General features: G+C 37.5%; 1 protein-coding gene across 1 annotated transcript in view; it reads left to right on the forward strand.

Annotated features, from left to right (window-relative positions):
* EFHC2 (EF-hand domain (C-terminal) containing 2) overlaps positions 1-7408 on the forward strand; it is a 200692-nt gene extending 193284 nt beyond the window's left edge. The window contains exon 15 of the mRNA XM_012001600.1: positions 6385-7408. Within this exon, the coding sequence (XP_011856990.1) occupies positions 6385-6486 (102 nt within the window). The 3' untranslated portion in view covers positions 6487-7408. The remainder of the gene's footprint in view (positions 1-6384) is intronic.
* The last annotated feature ends 11698 nt before the right edge of the window (positions 7409-19106 follow it).

Genomic DNA, 19106 nt, shown 5'->3' on the forward strand with positions numbered 1-19106 from the left:
ATGCAAAATTGCATAGAATCTACATCTGACTTCCTCTAGAAGCAGACTTGGAGACAAAAATTTAAGTGTAAATCATTTTGGGGGGAGAAGTGAAAACACTAGTAAGGGAGTGGGAGAGTGAGAAAGGGAAGGGAAGGAGCTACTAAAGGCATATTAACAAACCAGTTACAAATGTAGATGATGTAGACGATTGAAGGTTTTGTTTTGTTTTGGGACAGGGCCTCACTCTGTCACCCAGGGTGGAGTGTAGTGGCGCGATCATGGCTCACTGCAGCCTTAAACTCCTGGGCTCAAGCAGTCCTCCTACCTCAGCCTCCCAAGCAGCTGGAACTACAGGCCCACACCACCACACCCTGCTTTTTTTTTTTTTTTCTTTTGTAGAGACAGGGTCTCACTGTGTTGAACAGGCTTGTTCAGAAGTCCTGGCTTTAAGTGATCTCCCACCTCAGCCACCCAAATGGTGGAGTTGCAGGTGTGAGCCCCCACACCTGACCTAATGATTAGAGCTTAATGCAACTGGGAAACATTGATACTTCAGAGTCATCTCACCCAAAGTGCAAGGGAGCCGCGGTATTCATCCATCAACTCCCATCAGTCATTGTTTGAGGGCTGCTCTTGAAGTGGAGCAAAGGAAATAATTCCCTGGCACTTGTGGCTTGCCACAGGGGCAGCCAAAGCAAGCCTCAGAGGCCAAAGAGAAGCCCTAGGGCAAAGGAACGCAGTTGCTGGCCGTTGGAAGTCAGGTTGGTGTGCTCCAGAGTGGAAAGGATGAGGAGATAGGAAGGGGTGCTGGCAGAGTCTGCTACACGTAGACAGTTAAAATCCCAAATTCCAAACCTGCACTGCCAGGGGAATCTGCTTTACAGAGATGCAAGTAAGCTTGTTCTCACCCAGAATGGGCAGGATCAACTTCTGTGGATGACTCCTCCTGTTGTAAAAGTACCACACAGCTATTCCCACTTAAAACTGATATGCACTGCTGGGAAAGCCATATGTATGAGTTTTCTTTGCATTGCATAGTGTAGGGTTAATAAAAAGTCAATGAAGACAGTATTTTAACTCACTGCCCAGATTTTCATAAAGATTCTACAATATTTGGAACATTTGCAGATTTATTAGAAAGTACAATTAGGCAGTGGTAGTATGTGGATTTCTTATGTTGCCAAAAATGTCTTCATTTTACCAAGGGGCTAGCCATGAGATTCCTTAAGTAGATCCAATTATAGACAAAATTATGAAGAAAGTGCCTTTCCCTCTACTTTACTGATGCCCCTCACCCCATCCCCTGAGCCTTGGAAACCTCTCCTGTTTCCTAACCTTCCTTTGGTCCCAAATTTGATTCCATTAGTCCATTTTAAGCCAGTAGGTGTGAAAATCTCCCTGAAATGGGGGTTGGCAATAGATGGACCCACAGCACTGCTAATGTGCTTGTGGCATTTATGAAGTATTTGGACAGAAAGTCACTCCCACCTGGAATCTAAGGAAGAGTGACAAAAGGAAAAATAATCAAGGGAAGTGGCATTGATTCGAAAGAAAGAGCACAATGGGGCCGGAGTAGTCAGGAGAGCTTTGTGCGAGTCATGGGGTTTAAAGTGGTCAGGATTTAAAGAAATGGACTACTGTTATCTTTTCATCTTAAATTATCCTTAATACCAAATCTCATGGATATTTACTTGAGTTTCATTGTGCCCAAGTTGCTAACAAATTTGATCTCATCTCCAAATTCTTGAGTTCTCATGATTGCATTGTGAGTTCTATTATTTTCTCTTTATTGTCAGCATTGAAATCACAATTCCTTGCTCCAAAAATACAAAAACAAAACCACTTTTGCTAACTCATAAGCTATGAGGCAGAATCTTCTAGTCCTGACCTGTTTCATAAGAGGATCCAGTCCCTGAATAATTTCATCATATTTATATGAGTTACATAATGCATTATTTCTGTGTTGAAAACTTTTATTTAAAAGACCTATTAGAGGATGGTGATTTCTGAAGGCATATATTTTTACTATTTCTCTATAATGAGATTAAATTTACAAGCATCACTTAAGAGCAAATATTGCTGTAAGTTTTGTAATGAAATTTTTGAGGGCATGTTAAATAGTGGAGTTGAATGACTATTGATCTTAGCCTTCATTGATTAAAATGTATTGTTTTGTGTGTGTGTGTGTGTGTGTGTGTGTGTGTGTGTGTGTGTGTGTGTGTATGTAATGGTTTACTACTTTTTGGTGTAAGAAAGGGCATTTTACCAAGTTCCATGTGGTATGAGTTGGCACAAAACACCCCTTAGGAGTGGGTTTAGCCATCAGCCATCTGAATGGTCATTTCGCTCTTCATACTGCCAGTTGGTGGTTTGGGCTCAACTTCTGAGAGGCAGCATCCTTGAGAGAGAAGAGTAGTGTCACTTCAAGAACTGCCTTGTTTTGTACTTAACTTTTCTTGTTGGAAGTGTGAGGACCAAATGTAGCTGTGTAGGATGAAAGCCAGCTGCTTCTGAATAGATCCTTCTCAGCTCTGGAGGGTTGCCCCGCAGATGAGCATAGTTCTGTAGCTCCACTGCCCAGGTTATTATAATCCAGGCTTCTCCACTGACTGGAGGTTTGACTTGAGACAATCTATTTAATCCTTCTGTGTCTCAGTTTCTTTTTCTGTAAATAGATTATCCTCATAATACTTATCTCTTAAGGGGTTTCTGTGATGATTAAATAACTTAATACATGTAAAACACTTAAAAGAGTATCAGCCATGTAGTAAATATCCAATAAATGTATTGTTATTCCTATTACTACTAGGTAATTACAAGATTCCTATCTATAACCCTGCACAAATCTGCAACTAGTTTATCATCATCATAAATCATCTCTTAAATTAAGGTTTTACACCTGAATCAGAGATGCTGGTACTTTGTTATTGTCTGATTCTATGACAGTGTTGTCAATTGTCATAGTTTTACATGTCACTCATATTCCAGTGACTTCTATATCTTTGCACAGTTCTGGATTCTAGCTCTGTGCTATATATAACCATATTTACAGATGTTTACCAGAATCTTCACCTTGATGTCCCATGGACACCTGAAAGAAAAAGTGCCCACATTCTTAGCAAACTATCACAAGAACAGAAAACCAAACACCGCATGTTCTCACTCATAGGTGGGAACTGAACAATGAGATCACTTGGACTCGGGAAGGGGAACATCACACACCGGGGCCTATCATGGGGAGGGGGGAGGGATTGCATTGGGAGTTATACCTGATGTAAATGACGAGTTGATGGGTGCTGACGAGTTGATGGGTGCAGCACAGCAACATGACACAAGTATACATATGTAACAAACCTGCACATTATGCACATGTACCCTAGAACTTAAAGTATAATAGTAATAATTAATAAATAAATAAATAAAAAAGAAAGAAAGAAAAAGTGCCCACAACTGAACTTAGAATTTCCCTCTGAGCCTTGTTTTCCTACTAAAAAATGTTTTAAAACTCTTCCTGCTTTCCTTATGATATTACACTGGGTTGAATATTGTCCCCTCCAAAAGTCATGTCTACCCCAAGCCTCAGAATGTGACCTTATTTGGATATAGTCTTTGCAGATAAAATTAATTAAAATGAAGTTATGCTGGATTAGAGTGGACCCTAAATGCAGTGATTGGTGACTTTATAAGAAAGCCACATGAAGACATATTGGTATACACGGAGAACACCACGTGAAGTTGGAGGCAGACGCTGGAGTGATATGCCTACAAGCCAAGGCGTGACTGCCAGCCACCACCAGAAGCCAGGAGGGAGGCATGGAATAAATTCTCCCTGAAAGCCTCCAGAAAGATCCAATGCTGCCAACACCTTGGTTTTGGACTTCTGGCCTTCTGAACTGTGAAAGAATAAGTTTCTGTTGCTTTAAGCCACTTCCTTTGTGGTACTTTTAATGACAGCCCCAGGAAACTAATAACAGATACTGTCAACTATTATTAAATTTAGAGTTCTTAGAACTATCCTTACCTGTATTAGTTTCCTAGTGCTGCCCTCACGAAGTACCACAGACTGAGTTGCTTAAAACAATAGAAATTTATTCTTCCACAGTTCTGGAGGCTAGCAGTCCAAAATCTAGGTGTCAGCAGGGCCACACTTTCTCTGAAACCTGTGTGGGAATCCTTCCCTGCCTCTTCCTAGACTCTGATGGTTTGCTGGCAGTCTTTGGTGTTCCTTGGTTTGCAGCTGCAAAACTGTAATCTCTGCCTCTGTGGTCACCTGGTGTTCCCCCTGTGTGCCTCTGTCTTTACCTGGCTGTCTTCTTATAGGGAGGCCAGTCATATTGAATTAGGGGCCCACCCTACTCCAGTATGATCTCATTTTCCTCATCTTAATTTACCTAATCACACCCACAAAAACCCTATTTCCAAACAAGGTCACATTCTGAGGTACTAGGGATTAGGACTTCACATACGTCTTTTGCGGGGGGGCGGGGACACAACTCAACCCATAGCTCTACACCTTTCTTTTTTCACCATTTCAATTGATCCCCTTCTAGCTATTTCATGTTCTCCTGCAGCAGTATCTCTCAGAGGTAGCTCCTGTCCTCCATGCCCACTTCAGCTGCCCTGGTTATGGCACAGTCATCTTTCAGCGGTATTATTGCACTCACCTCCAGATTGATTTTCTTACTTCATTTCATTCTCTGTACATCCAGCAAGTTAGCTAATCAGTTTCTAATCAGATTTCTGTCATTTCACTGGCCAAGACCTACAGTGACTTCCCGTAACCACAGCCTCAAGTAGAAACTAGCACAGAAGGCCAGAAGTTTGGCCCCAGCTTCTCCTTCTAACCATCTCTCTTGCCACTTTGCACCATGTGCCACATACCACACTGGGCTACTCACCCTTTCTTGAAAATAGATTTTAGGTCTCCAGGCCTTTGCTTACACTGGTCCCTATGCCTGGAACACCCTTCACGACCCTAAACCCTCTGCTGAACTGTTTTTCATCCCATAAGGTGCAACTGAAACACCACTTACTCAGCTTGCTTCCAAAATTCCATTACATCAAATTATTGAGCCTTTGCCTATGTTTCTGTGACACCTTGCGATTCTCGATACTAATGTAACACTAGTAAAGATATAGAACCTCTTATATACAACAATTAACCTTGACAGTCATATTTTAACCTTGACAGTAGAAATATAAGCAGGCATATATATGGACTTTGCCTCCTGTTGATATTAATTAACCACTGCAGCATATTCAAAAAGTTTGTGTGTGTGTGTATATACACACATATTTACATATTATATAAAATGTGCATCTGTGTGTGTATATGTATACACACACACACACACACACACACAAAGTGGCTTATCTGCAAGATCACACTGTGAGTGATCCAGTGTTCTTTTCATTGTTTACGGAAGAAACAGTAACCAAGCAGCCAGTATAGCTACCAGTTTGTATTTTAAAAATTGGGTTCTTTAGGCGGCAGTTCACGCCTGTAATTCCAGCACTTTGGGAGGCTGAGGTGGATGGATAACTTGAAGCCAGGAGTTTGAGACCAGACCAGTCCGGCCTATATGGCGAAACCCGTCTCTCCTAAAAATACAAAAATTAGTTGGGCGTGGTGGCATGTGCCTGTAATCCCAGCTACTCGGGAGGCTGAGGCATGAGAATCACTCGAACCTGGGAGTCAGAGGTTGTAGTGAGCAGAGATTGCGCCACTGTACTCCAGCCTGGGCAACAAAGTGAGACCCTGCCTTAAAACAAATAAAATAAAAATAAAAATGGGGTTCCTAAGAAAGTATAGGAGGATCTATCACTGTATTAATGCTGCATGACAACTCCTGAAATTTCAGTGGTTCACAAGAAGGCACATTTCTTTTTCTTGTCTATGGGCATGCAGGTCAGTGAAGCATGGCTGGATTCAGCTAAGCTTGGCTCTTAGTCTGCAAGTCCAGCCTGGTCTGATCCCCCTTGGTCATTCTAAAAACAACAGCATCCTGGGCCATGTTCTTTTCATGGTGATGGCAGAGGCACAGAAGGCCAAGCCAAATGATGCCAGCACACTAGAGCCTCTGTTCATGATATGTCTGCTAACAGTATATAGGTCAAAGCCAGTCATGTGGCCAACCACATATCAAAGGAACAGGAAAATATACTCTTCTTACTCCACGGGAGGTTCTGCAGAGTCATATGACAAAGAATGTGGGCACGTAATTCTTATACAGGGAGGGAATGAAGAATCAAGAACAAGTATCCAGTCTATCACAAAGTCTTTATGAACCTGAAGTAGATGGTAGAAATTTTCCCTTTGAAAATAAACTTCGGTGTTGAATTTTCAAAACTGTACTTTGAAATGTGGTTCTAATCATATCCATTTTTGTTTTTTTTTTCTAGAGATGTGAAGATGTCTGGCTTGGCATGCCATCACCTATTCCTGCGAAATACATTGACTACTTGACCCTTTTGAAGGACGTGTTTGGCTTAGAGGAGGAATAACCATGCCAGTTTTGGTCAATTCTCTTTGATTTACTTCTCTCATTTTGCCACATTTACTTTAGTAGATATAATTTCATTAAAAACAAAAAAGAAACAAGGTTTATATTAAATGGAAATCCACAAATCAAAATTAATCCTATTTTGTCATGTTAGTTTTTCAGAACATCATGTTATATTGCTGCCGTACTGTTACTATTTAAAATGCCATCTTAAAACATGTTGAATATTTTTATTATATGTATATTTTATTAATACCAAAAAATCTTCTGATAATTTTTCATCCAACGTAATTTGATTCATTAGTATATGAACAGAAAATAACTTCTGAAGGTTATACATGACAATACAAAATCAAATTATATCACAGCAATAAGTTGTGATTCTATTAAATATTTTTGAAACCTTTTTGACACATTTATTACTTATATAGTTAAGTTTTGTAGCAACCCACCTCATCAAAATAATTCTTAAACCTCTCTAGAGTAAATATGTTTATTTTTTAAACTTAGTAAAGCTATGGGAAGAAAAAGAACCTCCCCAAAACACACACACACACACACACACACACACACACACACACACACACACACAGGAAACATATGCAGTATTTATATATGTAATGCCCTTTTTTCTATCTAAAGTTAGCTTGTTAGCTTAGGAATATATGCATGTGTATATAATTATAGTTTGACCAAAAATTTATTATGTCTAAAATATTTACAAATGTGAAAGCTGAAGATTTTGAGATTTTTTTTTTTTTTTGGTTTGTTTTACACACACATCCCACCCGCCCCACCCTAGAGGTTTAAATATTCAGAAACTACAACATTTTTCCCCTGCATTTTTCTAGTTCTATTTTTATTTTTCTTCAGCAGAACTCTTGTCATGTAGTATACATTTGATTAAAACCCATAGCCATGTACCTCTGGGAATTCAGTGTAAGAAGTCTATCCCCGTCTATCCCATTGTTCAATGTGGGGTGCTATGTATCATAAATCCATTTGCCTGGTGTTCTGGGAGACAATGGAGGTCTCTCAAGAAGGAACTGCACCATTTACCTTTCAGGGACTACTCTGAGAAGAAGAGGAGCTGATGACATCTCAAGGGACCCTTCGGACTCATTATTCTTTCACTCCACATTTGCAGCAGTGTCTTGCTGGCTTCTTGGCACTCAAATGTACCAATTTACTCTTGACAACAATGGCCCTTTCATTTTTAAAAAATTGAAGTTAATCAATAAACGATTTCTGTATATAAACCTAGAATAATTCCACATGTGCTATTGTTAGAATAGATGCTCCCCCCCCCCAACCCTTTCAGGACTTAACACTAAACTAGTATACTCAATTTATATACCAAAACTATCTACCATAAATCCTAAATTTGACTACTTGATTTTTGTCCCAGGTTTTTTTTAAGGCAACTGACAGTGCCAAGCCATTTTGTCACTTTAAGATTTTTCATTCCCCAGAGAGCAAGCTTTTAGAAGGATGACACTTTCCTGGAACTTTTCAAGCTGACACATTCGTCACTTACCTATTCAACTCTTCAGTCAGTTGTCTTTCCTTCAAGAGTTTAAATATGTAGATAATTTAGCCCTTGTAAAGGCTTATAATGTAGTTCATTTGAGAAGCTGGGGGAGAAAAAGGAAGCAAACCAATGACAATGCTCCTGAGTTTGTGGGGTGACAACTGCTTATTCTATTGCATAGATGTGTGTTACTGCTCTGGTTGTTTCTGGTTCAAGCCCACAATTAGCAATGAAATGGCCATTATAGGATTCATGCCGATAAACATGATACATTGCAGCCATACAGACATTTTAAATAATTATTCTTTTTATAACTAAGCCATATACTGAACAAGATTTATAATTTAGAGATAATATCCCCATTAGTAAAGTTTATGACCCAATAAACAGCTCCCACTAGTTAATAAATGCCAAAGCCATAAAAACAAAGACTATTAATGTAATAGAATTTCTGTACCTCCCTCTTTTGCTGGTGGTCTCAAGACACTGAAAGGAAATGCTATCTTAGGAAAAACATTTATTCTCGTTATGTAAATATCAGTGAATTGTCTTACAATCCATCTGGAAGTCTCCCAGCCCCCCTTGGTCCCAGGTGGTCCCAAAATGCTGATGCATTCTGCTTAGGTTTCAAGCAGTAGATAACTGTGGTTTTCAGCACCAATAAGTCCCGAAACTAAAATTTTGGGGGAAGGAGGGCTGGAATTTCTGCCTCTTCTCTTCCCTCTGCAAAAGAGAAATCCCAACTATTGTCATTGTTCCAGGGTAATAATTTGAAAGAAGTTTCACAACCTTTCCATATACTTATATTTTCAGCTGCTAACATGCTCTCATTTTGAAGAAAAAGCAAGTGCTGCCTTTGGATGTCTGGGTGAGTTGAAGGTTAATATAGGCAAACCTTTTGTCCTAAGAACTAATTGTTATTTAGTATTCTTGGAACTGTGGGAATGATTGATAAAGCCATTTGAAAACCCAAATCAAATCATGTCTTTTCATACAAAACTGATTAAAAGCTGTTGAAGTTCACATTAAGTGGTTTGCTGAGGCACTGTTGTGAGGTATTGTCACCAGCAGAGGATTAATTTGCAGTACTTACTTGCCTTTTATTACCTTTTTTACCTAACCACTTGAAAAGTAATGTGGGTAAGTCTATTGGTTTACTTTAGCTTAAGCTTACTAAAATAGTTATAATTTTAGACAACAGAGGGGAGATACAGAGCTTTGTAACTTTCAAGCATTTATAACAGTTTAAACATTTTGCCTACTTTATTTCCTGTATTGCCTTTGATTCAATTACTGACAAGTTACTATTCTTGTTATTATATTTTTTAAAGACTAGAGTATTTGAAGTTTGGTTATTTGGGGTCATAGAGCTTCCAGGCTTTATGGACCCCTCAGTCATGAGTTTAGAATATTTAAATTGCCCTCCCTTCTTTCAAATAGGGAATTATTGATGAGTAAAGTGAAATCTCAAATCAATGCAAAACACAAAACTCTTGCCTTTCCAACTTGAATTTATCTTGAGTTGGGGTTGTTTCCCAGCCTTTTCCACTTATTTCTTCTTTCTCGTTTCCCTTCCACCACACGATTTAGCTATAAGTTTAGTAGTTGGAGTCATAACGAAATAGGGCCTTCCACAAAATATTTATGATATTGAATAATGCAGAAACCATTATAATCATTATAATGAAGTGTCATGCTTCCAATTACATGTACATTCATTTTAGTTATGAGTATAGATCCCTGAATTTTGAATACCCTTAAAAAATGGTCTATAAATAACCTTTCAGACAAACAGCTTCCCAGTGATGGTAGAAACATATACACGAGTGATGCGTCTCTGCTCTAATGTTTGTTTGTGCAAAGTCTGAATTGCTTCAAGTTGAAGGCAGGTTAAGACCTTTTCGAAAATGAGTGTTTTCAAGTTGACTGAGCATCTTCAGAGACACCGTGCTTTTCAATTCCCAAGAGAATGTCATGTGTAAAAATGGAAAGCCCACTGAGGCAAGATCAATGAGGCTATTTAGAAAATAATAAACCTGGGGCGATAATGGAGCAAACATTCATTATTACAAAGGGTAGGACTGACTGTGCAATTAGTTTAAGAGAATTTTGTAACTCACCTCCTCCCCTTATTCTACCAGGTTATACATATTGGTTTAAATATACATTTTCATTCAAGGTCAATTAAGTTCCCTAAAACTAAGAGTTCTGAGACATCTTTGTCAATGGAGTGGCTAGAATATGCATCTTCTTTGTAATTTGTTCCTGGTCCTCAGAAAAATTCCTTGCAAGGGGACTTTCAAGCCCATTATGTGTCTGGTGTGTGGTACACACAGGAGCCCAGGGGTCAGCGCTGCGGCTCAGAAGCAACTTGGTAAAAGCTAAAAAAATGTGGCCGATGAAAAACTCCACAGCGGCTCTGCAAGCAGAGAATTAATGACTCGCTGGAATCAGTAGGAGCCTTTACTTCTAAATACTCATTAGTTAAAGCAGTGAGGCCTGATGTTATGCAAGTTAGAGAGGGAAAGGGGGGACTGCCCCTCCCCATTGTCTATTTTGAACAGAATATGCACATTTAACTCAAAGTGCTGAATGATTCAAATACATCAAACCAACTATTCATCAGTCTCCTAGCTTCCTGAGCACCACTTCGCATCTGTGTAAAGCCAACAATAGAGGAAATGCTTGTTATGACCCCACTATAATATTAAAATCCAGAGGGGCCGATAGCTTGGTGAAAACATAAAAATGCATTCTCCTTTAGAAATACTTCCACCAAAGTCATCTTTGTGTTTCTTTTTTCCTACTTTGCCTATACAACAAGAACCTCTGACTGAAATAGGAACTTGATAAAATTACTTTTGCCTGCTTTTTCTCCTGTGCTACCACTGTTCATTATTGCTGTAAGGCCACCCGTTGAATAAAAAACAGGAGCTGAACGGCCATTTCAGACGCCTGTGAATACCCCCAGTTTTAACTATGACTGGAGCTAGGAGAGTGAGAAGGGAAGTGGCAAAAGATGACCATTTTAGAGGGGAGTTGGGACAAAAATAGGGACCACCTTGTGTGTGTGACTCATGTTGAAGAGTTTGCACTTCATCCCAAGGCAATGAGAAGTTTCTGAAATATTTTAATCTGGGGAATGGAAAGATCATGTCTGTATTTAAAAATCTCTGGCTGCTTTGTGTGTGTGAACTCTAAGAGTGAGTTTGGCGGCAAGAAGACTGATTAGGAGACTGTTGCCAGAGAAGTGATGGGTAGTTTGGATTAATGTAATGTTGGTGAGAAGTGGAGGGATTCACGATGCATTTGCGATGTTGGAGATGAGGGAGAAGAAATCAAAATTATGACTGGGTCATTTTCACAGCTGGATAGATGGTGTTGCCTTTCATTGTACTGGGGTACATGAGAGAAAAATCAAGTGAAGGGAGAATATCAAAAATTCTGCCTTGGGCATGCTGAATTAGGGTGCTTGCAGAACTGATAAGTGGCCATGTTAAGGCAGCTGGATTAACAGGTCTGAATCTTAGCAGAATGGCCTGGGCTGGAGATACATACTTGGGAATCATCAGAGTATGGATGGTAATTGTGAGTTTGGATAAGATTACCCAGGGGAGGCATATTGTCTGAGAACCATAGTGCCTTGCATATTACTAACAGTAATAACTTTCTAAAAACCAGCTTTATTGACTTAACAGTAAACTGCACATATTTAAGTATACAATTTGATGAGTTGGTATATGTATGTACCCACGATACATCACCCCTATCAAGATCATAAATTGTTAAATTAAACTAAATTTGGCCTGAGGCTGCCTTCCTATTTTGAGTCCTAGCGTAATGAACTATAAATAACTGAAAGCCTGACTTAGGAGTGTCAGAGACATTTGAACCAGAGCGACTCCATCTTGAATAGGGGCTGGGCAAAATAAGGCCGAGACCTATTGGGCTGAATTCCCAGGAGGTTAGGCATTCTTAGTCACAGGATGAGATAGGAGGTCAGCAGAAGAAACAGGTCACAGAGACCTTGCTGATAAAACAGGATGTGGTAAAGAAGCTGGCCAAAAATCCACCAAAACCAAGATGGTGATGAAAGTGACCTCTGGTTGTCATCACTACTCATTATATGCCAATTATAATGCATTAGCATGGTAGAAGACACTCCCACCAGTGCCAGGACAGTTTACAAACGCCATGGTGATATGGTTTGGTTCTGTGTCCCCACCCAAATCTCACCTTGAATTATAATCCCCATAATTCCCACGTGTCAAGGAGGGGACCAGGTGGAGATAATTGGATCATGGGGGATGGATCCCCCATGCTGTTCTCATGATAGTGAGTCAGTTCTCAAGAGATCTGGCATTTCCTCTGCTTGCACTCACTCCATCCTGCCGTCATGTAAAGAAGGTGCCTGCTTCTCCTTTGCCTTACACCATGACTGTAAGTTTCCTGAGGCCTCCCCAGCAATGGGGAACTGACTGTGAGTCAATTAAACCTCTTCCCTTTATATATTACCCAGTCTCAGGTATCTCTTCATAGCAGTGTAAAAATGGACTAATAAACATGTCAACATCCGAAAGTTACCCTATATGGTCTAAAAAGGGGAGGGACCCCCAGTTCTGGGAAATCTCGGTTCCTTTCCCAGAAAACTCATGAATAATCCACCCCTTGTTTAGCATATAATCAAGAAATAACTATAAGTATACTCAGTCGAGCAGCCCATGCCACTGCTCTGCCAACGGAGTAGCTATTCTTTTATTCTTTACTTTCTTAATAAACTTGCTTTCACTTTATGGACTCATCCCAAATTCTTCCTTGCATGAGGTCCAAGAACCCTCTCTTGGCATCTCGATTGGGACCCCTTTCCAGTAACAAAAACCCAATACCCCAAAGTTTAGTACCTTGGTGTGCTGAGTACTTTAAACTAAAGGAGATTTGAAGTCCTCAGAGGCAAGGTCTCTCTGACCCTCTGCTGCCCTCCTCTCTCTATTCCTGGTTTTCTCCTAGAAAAGTGTCATAGAAACCAGAATTCCTCTTCCCCAATGTAGGTCATAGAACCTAGAAAGGTCATTCTCTGACCTTCCCCTTTTCCCTTGGAGACCCTCATGTGACAGGTGTCCTATCCTATACACAGAGGGAAGAAATGCTACACAGAGAGGCCAAAAAGCATATGAATGGACAGGCCTTACTGAGCTTCCCCCTTCAGTCTATTACCATTAGATTGTACCCTTTTGTCTAATCACATTTCCACACAACTGTCCATTCTTCATCAAACCTAAGCATAAAAATAGACAGTTTGTCCTGGGTCTTTGGGTCTGAAGGCTCCCATGTCACATAGAACCTGGATTAAATAAATTAGTTATGCTTTTCTCTTGTTAACCTGTCTTTTGTTATAGGAGTGTTGGCCATGACTCTTACGGTGAGGAAAGGTAGCACACATTTCTACCCCTACACTTGTTATGGTTAATCCTTCAAATTTTAGCCATTCTAATAGCTGTGTAGTAGTACAGTCAATTGTTCATCTCCATGGGTTTCACATATGTTGATTCAACCAACTGCAGGCAGAAAACATTTTTTAAAAATTGCGTTTGTACTGACATGCACATATGTTTTCGCCTTGTCATTTTCTAAACAATGCAGTATAACAACTATTTACATGGTGCTTACATTGTATTAGGTATTGTAAGTTATCTAGAGATGATGTAAGGTATATGGGAGGAAGTGTATAGGTTATATGTGAACACCTATGCCACTTTGTATATCAGGGACTTGAGCGTCCACAAATTTGGGTATCTGCAGGAGGTCCTGGAGCCAATCCTCCACAGATATCAAGGAAAGACTGTAACTCATTGTGATTGTTTATATTCTTCTTATTGAGTTTTGAGAGTTCATTATATGTTCTGGCCACAGGATTTTTATCTGATGTGTGATTTCCAAATATTTTATCTCGGACTATAGTTGTCTTTACATTTTCTTAACAGGGTCTTTTGGAAGGCAAAAGGTTTTAATTCTGATGAAGTCTATTTTATTAATTTATTATTTCATGGATTATGTTGTTGGTGTTATACTTAATAAATCTTTGTATAAACCAAGTTCACAAAGGTTTTTTCTGTGTTTCCTTCTAGAAGTTTTGTAGTTTTAGGTTTTTCATTTAGATCTATAATCCATTTCAAGTTCATTTTTGTATACAGCACAAAGTATGGCTCCAAGTTTATTTATTTATTTTTTTGAATATGGATATCCAATTGTTATAGTATCCTTTGTTGAAAAGATTAACATGTCTCCAGGGAATTAACCATTGCATAAAATCAGTTGTCAATTATGTGTGGATCTATTTCTGGATTTTCTATTCTGTTCTACTGATTTATGTGCTGATTTTTACATTAATACCACACTGGCTTGTTTACTATAGGTTTTTAATAGGTCTTGAAATCAGTAGCTTTAATTCTCCAACTTTGTTCTTTGCATAGTAGTTTTGGCTATTCTAGATCTTTTACAATTTCCTATGTATCAGCTTGTCAATTCTAAAATCATGCTAGGATTTTTATTGGGATTGTACTGAATCTACAGACCCATTTGAAGAGAATTGTTATCTTAATAATATTGAGTCTTCTGGCCCATGACCACAGTATGTCACTCTGTTTATTTAAGGCTTCTTTATCTCAGCAATGTTTTGTAGTTTCCAGTGAGCAGGTATTGTACATATTTGACAGATTCCTCCCTAACTATTTCAAATTTGTTAATGCCAATGTAAATGGTAATTTTTGAAAATTTTAATTTTTGATTGTTGCTAGAAGATAAAATACATTTTTTATTTATTTGATTTTTATACATTGATCTTGTATCCTTCAACCTTAATAAACTCATTTATTAGTCTTGCAGCTTTTTTAAGACATCATCAGATATTTCACATGGACAATACAAATAGACAATCATAGATGATCAGATTTTTCATATAGATGATGTTAGTCCATGAATAAAGTTTTACTTCTTCATTTCAAATATGGATGCCTTTTATTCCCTTTTCTTGTTGTATTGCACTGGCTAGAACTTCCAGTACAACATTGAATAGAGATGATGAGGGTGGACATCCCTTTCTTGTCACTGAACTTAGAAGGAAAGCATTCAGTGTTTCACCATTAAGTATGATGTTAGCTATAGGATGTTAGTAGACATCCTTTATCAGGCTTAGTAAGCTCCCTTCTATTTCTATTTTGCTGAGAGATTTTATCAGGAATGGATTTTGGATTTTGTTAAACATTTTGCTGCATCTATTAAGATAATCTTATTTTTCTTTTTAAATATAGTACTTGTTTAATATAGTAAATGACATTAATTTTTAAATTTTTTATTAAGATAAAATTCATATAAAATTAACCATTTTAAATTGTAAAATATAGTGGCATTTAGTACATTCACAATGTTGTGCTGCCACCACCTCTAGTTCCAAAATATTTTTATCACCACAAAAGGAAAACCCCATACCCATGAAGCAGTCACTCTCTATACCTCTTGCCTTCAGCCCCCTGGCAACCACTAATCTCCTTTCTGTCTTTATGAGTTTACTTACTCTAAATATTTCATATAAATGGAATCATACAGTATGTGACCTTTGTATCTGGCTTCTTTCACTTAGCATAATGTTTTTGGTCATCCATGTTGTAGCATGTATTGCTACTTCATTTCTTTTTGTGGCTGAACAATATTTTATTTTATGGATATACCACAATTTGTATATCCATTCATGCATCAGTGGACATTTGGGTTCTTTTCTCCTTTTAACTTTTGTGAATAGTGCTGCTATATAAACATGTGTGCACAGTACTTTGTTTGAGTACTAGTTTTCAGTTCTCTTGAGTATATACCTAGGAGTAGAATTCTAGGGACATATAGTCATTCTCCATTTAACTTTTTGAGGAACTGCCAAATTGTTTTCCGTAGTGACTGAACCATTTCATATTTCTACCTTAAAGGTATGAGGGTTCCAGTGTCTTCATATCTTCACCAACACATGTTATTTTCCATTTTTTAAAATAACTATCCTGCTGAGTGTGAACTGGTAGCTCGTTTGGTTTATATTTCCCTAAAGACTAATGATGCTGAGCATCTTTTCTGTGTTTTTTGGCCATTTGTAAATTTTCTTTGGAGAAATGATTACTTGAGTCCTTTGTCCACTTTTTAATTGAAAATGACATTGAATTTTGAATATTAAAATTTTGAAACCAACTGTGCATTACTGGAATGAACCCTATTAGGTCACGATGTGTTATCCTTCTTATAAATTGCTGGATTCAATTTGCTAAAATTTTGTTGAAATTTTTTCTCTACAGTCAATTGTTCATCTCCATGGGTTTCACATATGTTGATTCAACCAACTGCAGGCAGAAAACATTTTTTAAAAATTGCGTTTGTACTGACATGCACATATATTTTCGCCTTGTCATTTTCTAAACAATGCAGTATAACAACTATTTACATGGTGCTTACATTGTATTAGGTATTGTAAGTTATCTAGAGATGATGTAAGGTATATGGGAGGAAGTGTATAGGTTATATGTGAACACCTATGCCACTTTGTATATCAGGGACTTGAGCGTCCACAAATTTGGGTATCTGCAGGAGGTCCTGGAGCCAATCCTCCACAGATATCAAGGAAAGACTGTAACTCATTGTGATTGTTTATATTCTTCTTATTGAGTTTTGAGAGTTCATTATATGTTCTGGCCACAGGATTTTTATCTGATGTGTGATTTCCAAATATTTTATCTCGGACTATAGTTGTCTTTACATTTTCTTAACAGGGTCTTTTGGAAGGCAAAAGGTTTTAATTCTGATGAAGTCTATTTTATTAATTTATTATTTCATGGATTATGTTGTTGGTGTTATACTTAATAAATCTTTGTATAAACCAAGTTCACAAAGGTTTTTTCTGTGTTTCCTTCTAGAAGTTTTGTAGTTTTAGGTTTTTCATTTAGATCTATAATCCATTTCAAGTTCATTTTTGTATACAGCACAAAGTATGGCTCCAAGTTTATTTATTTATTTTTTTGAATATGGATATCCAATTGTTATAGTATCCTTTGTTGAAAAGATTAACATGTCTCCAGGGAATTAACCATTGCATAAAATCAGTTGTCAATTATGTGTGGATCTATTTCTGGATTTTCTATTCTGTTCTACTGATTTATGTGCTGATTTTTACATTAATACCACACTGGCTTGTTTACTATAGGTTTTTAATAGGTCTTGAAATCAGTAGCTTTAATTCTCCAACTTTGTTCTTTGCATAGTAGTTTTGGCTATTCTAGATCTTTTACAATTTCCTATGTATCAGCTTGTCAATTCTAAAATCATGCTAGGATTTTTATTGGGATTGTACTGAATCTACAGACCCATTTGAAGAGAATTGTTATCTTAATAATATTGAGTCTTCTGGCCCATGACCACAGTATGTCACTCTGTTTATTTAAGGCTTCTTTATCTCAGCAATGTTTTGTAGTTTCCAGTGAGCAGGTATTGTACATATTTGACAGATTCCTCCCTAACTATTTCAAATTTGTTAATGCCAATGTAAATGGTAATTTTTGAAAATTTTAATTTTTGATTGTTGCTAGAAGATAAAATACATTTTTTATTTATTTGATTTTTATACATTGATCTTGTATCCTTCAACCTTAATAAACTCATTTATTAGTCTTGCAGCTTTTTTAAGACATCATCAGATATTTCACATGGACAATACAAATAGACAATCATAGATGATCAGATTTTTCATATAGATGATGTTAGTCCATGAATAAAGTTTTACTTCTTCATTTCAAATATGGATGCCTTTTATTCCCTTTTCTTGTTGTATTGCACTGGCTAGAACTTCCAGTACAACATTGAATAGAGATGATGAGGGTGGACATCCCTTTCTTGTCACTGAACTTAGAAGGAAAGCATTCAGTGTTTCACCATTAAGTATGATGTTAGCTATAGGATGTTAGTAGACATCCTTTATCAGGCTTAGTAAGCTCCCTTCTATTTCTATTTTGCTGAGAGATTTTATCAGGAATGGATTTTGGATTTTGTTAAACATTTTGCTGCATCTATTAAGATAATCTTATTTTTCTTTTTAAATATAGTACTTGTTTAATATAGTAAATGACATTAATTTTTAAATTTTTTATTAAGATAAAATTCATATAAAATTAACCATTTTAAATTGTAAAATATAGTGGCATTTAGTACATTCACAATGTTGTGCTGCCACCACCTCTAGTTCCAAAATATTTTTATCACCACAAAAGGAAAACCCCATACCCATGAAGCAGTCACTCTCTATACCTCTTGCCTTCAGCCCCCTGGCAACCACTAATCTCCTTTCTGTCTTTATGAGTTTACTTACTCTAAATATTTCATATAAATGGAATCATACAGTATGTGACCTTTGTATCTGGCTTCTTTCACTTAGCATAATGTTTTTGGTCATCCATGTTGTAGCATGTATTGCTACTTCATTTCTTTTTGTGGCTGAACAATATTTTATTTTATGGATATACCACAATTTGTATATCCATTCATGCATCAGTGGACATTTGGGTTCTTTTCTCCTTTTGACTATTGGGAATAGTGCTGCTATATAAACATGTGTGCACATGTACTTTGTTTGAGTACTAGTTTTCAGTTCTCTTGAGTATATACCTAGGAGTAGAATTCTAGGGACATATAGTCATTCTCCATTTAACTTTTTGAGGAACTGCCAAATTGTTTTCCGTAGTGACTGAACCATTTCATATTTCTACCTTAAAGGTATGAGGGTTCCAGTGTCTTCATATCTTCACCAACACATGTTATTTTCCATTTTTTAAAATAACTATCCTGCTGAGTGTGAACTGGTAGCTCGTTTGGTTTATATTTCCCTAAAGACTAATGATGCTGAGCATCTTTTCTGTGTTTTTTGGCCATTTGTAAATTTTCTTTGGAGAAATGATTACTTGAGTCCTTTGTCCACTTTTTAATTGAAAATGACATTGAATTTTGAATATTAAAATTTTGAAACCAACTGTGCATTACTGGAATGAACCCTATTAGGTCACGATGTGTTA

The sequence above is a fragment of the Mandrillus leucophaeus genome, unplaced genomic scaffold (assembly GCF_000951045.1).
Source record: "Mandrillus leucophaeus isolate KB7577 unplaced genomic scaffold, Mleu.le_1.0 Scaffold666, whole genome shotgun sequence".
Classification (NCBI taxonomy): Eukaryota; Metazoa; Chordata; class Mammalia; order Primates; family Cercopithecidae; genus Mandrillus; species Mandrillus leucophaeus.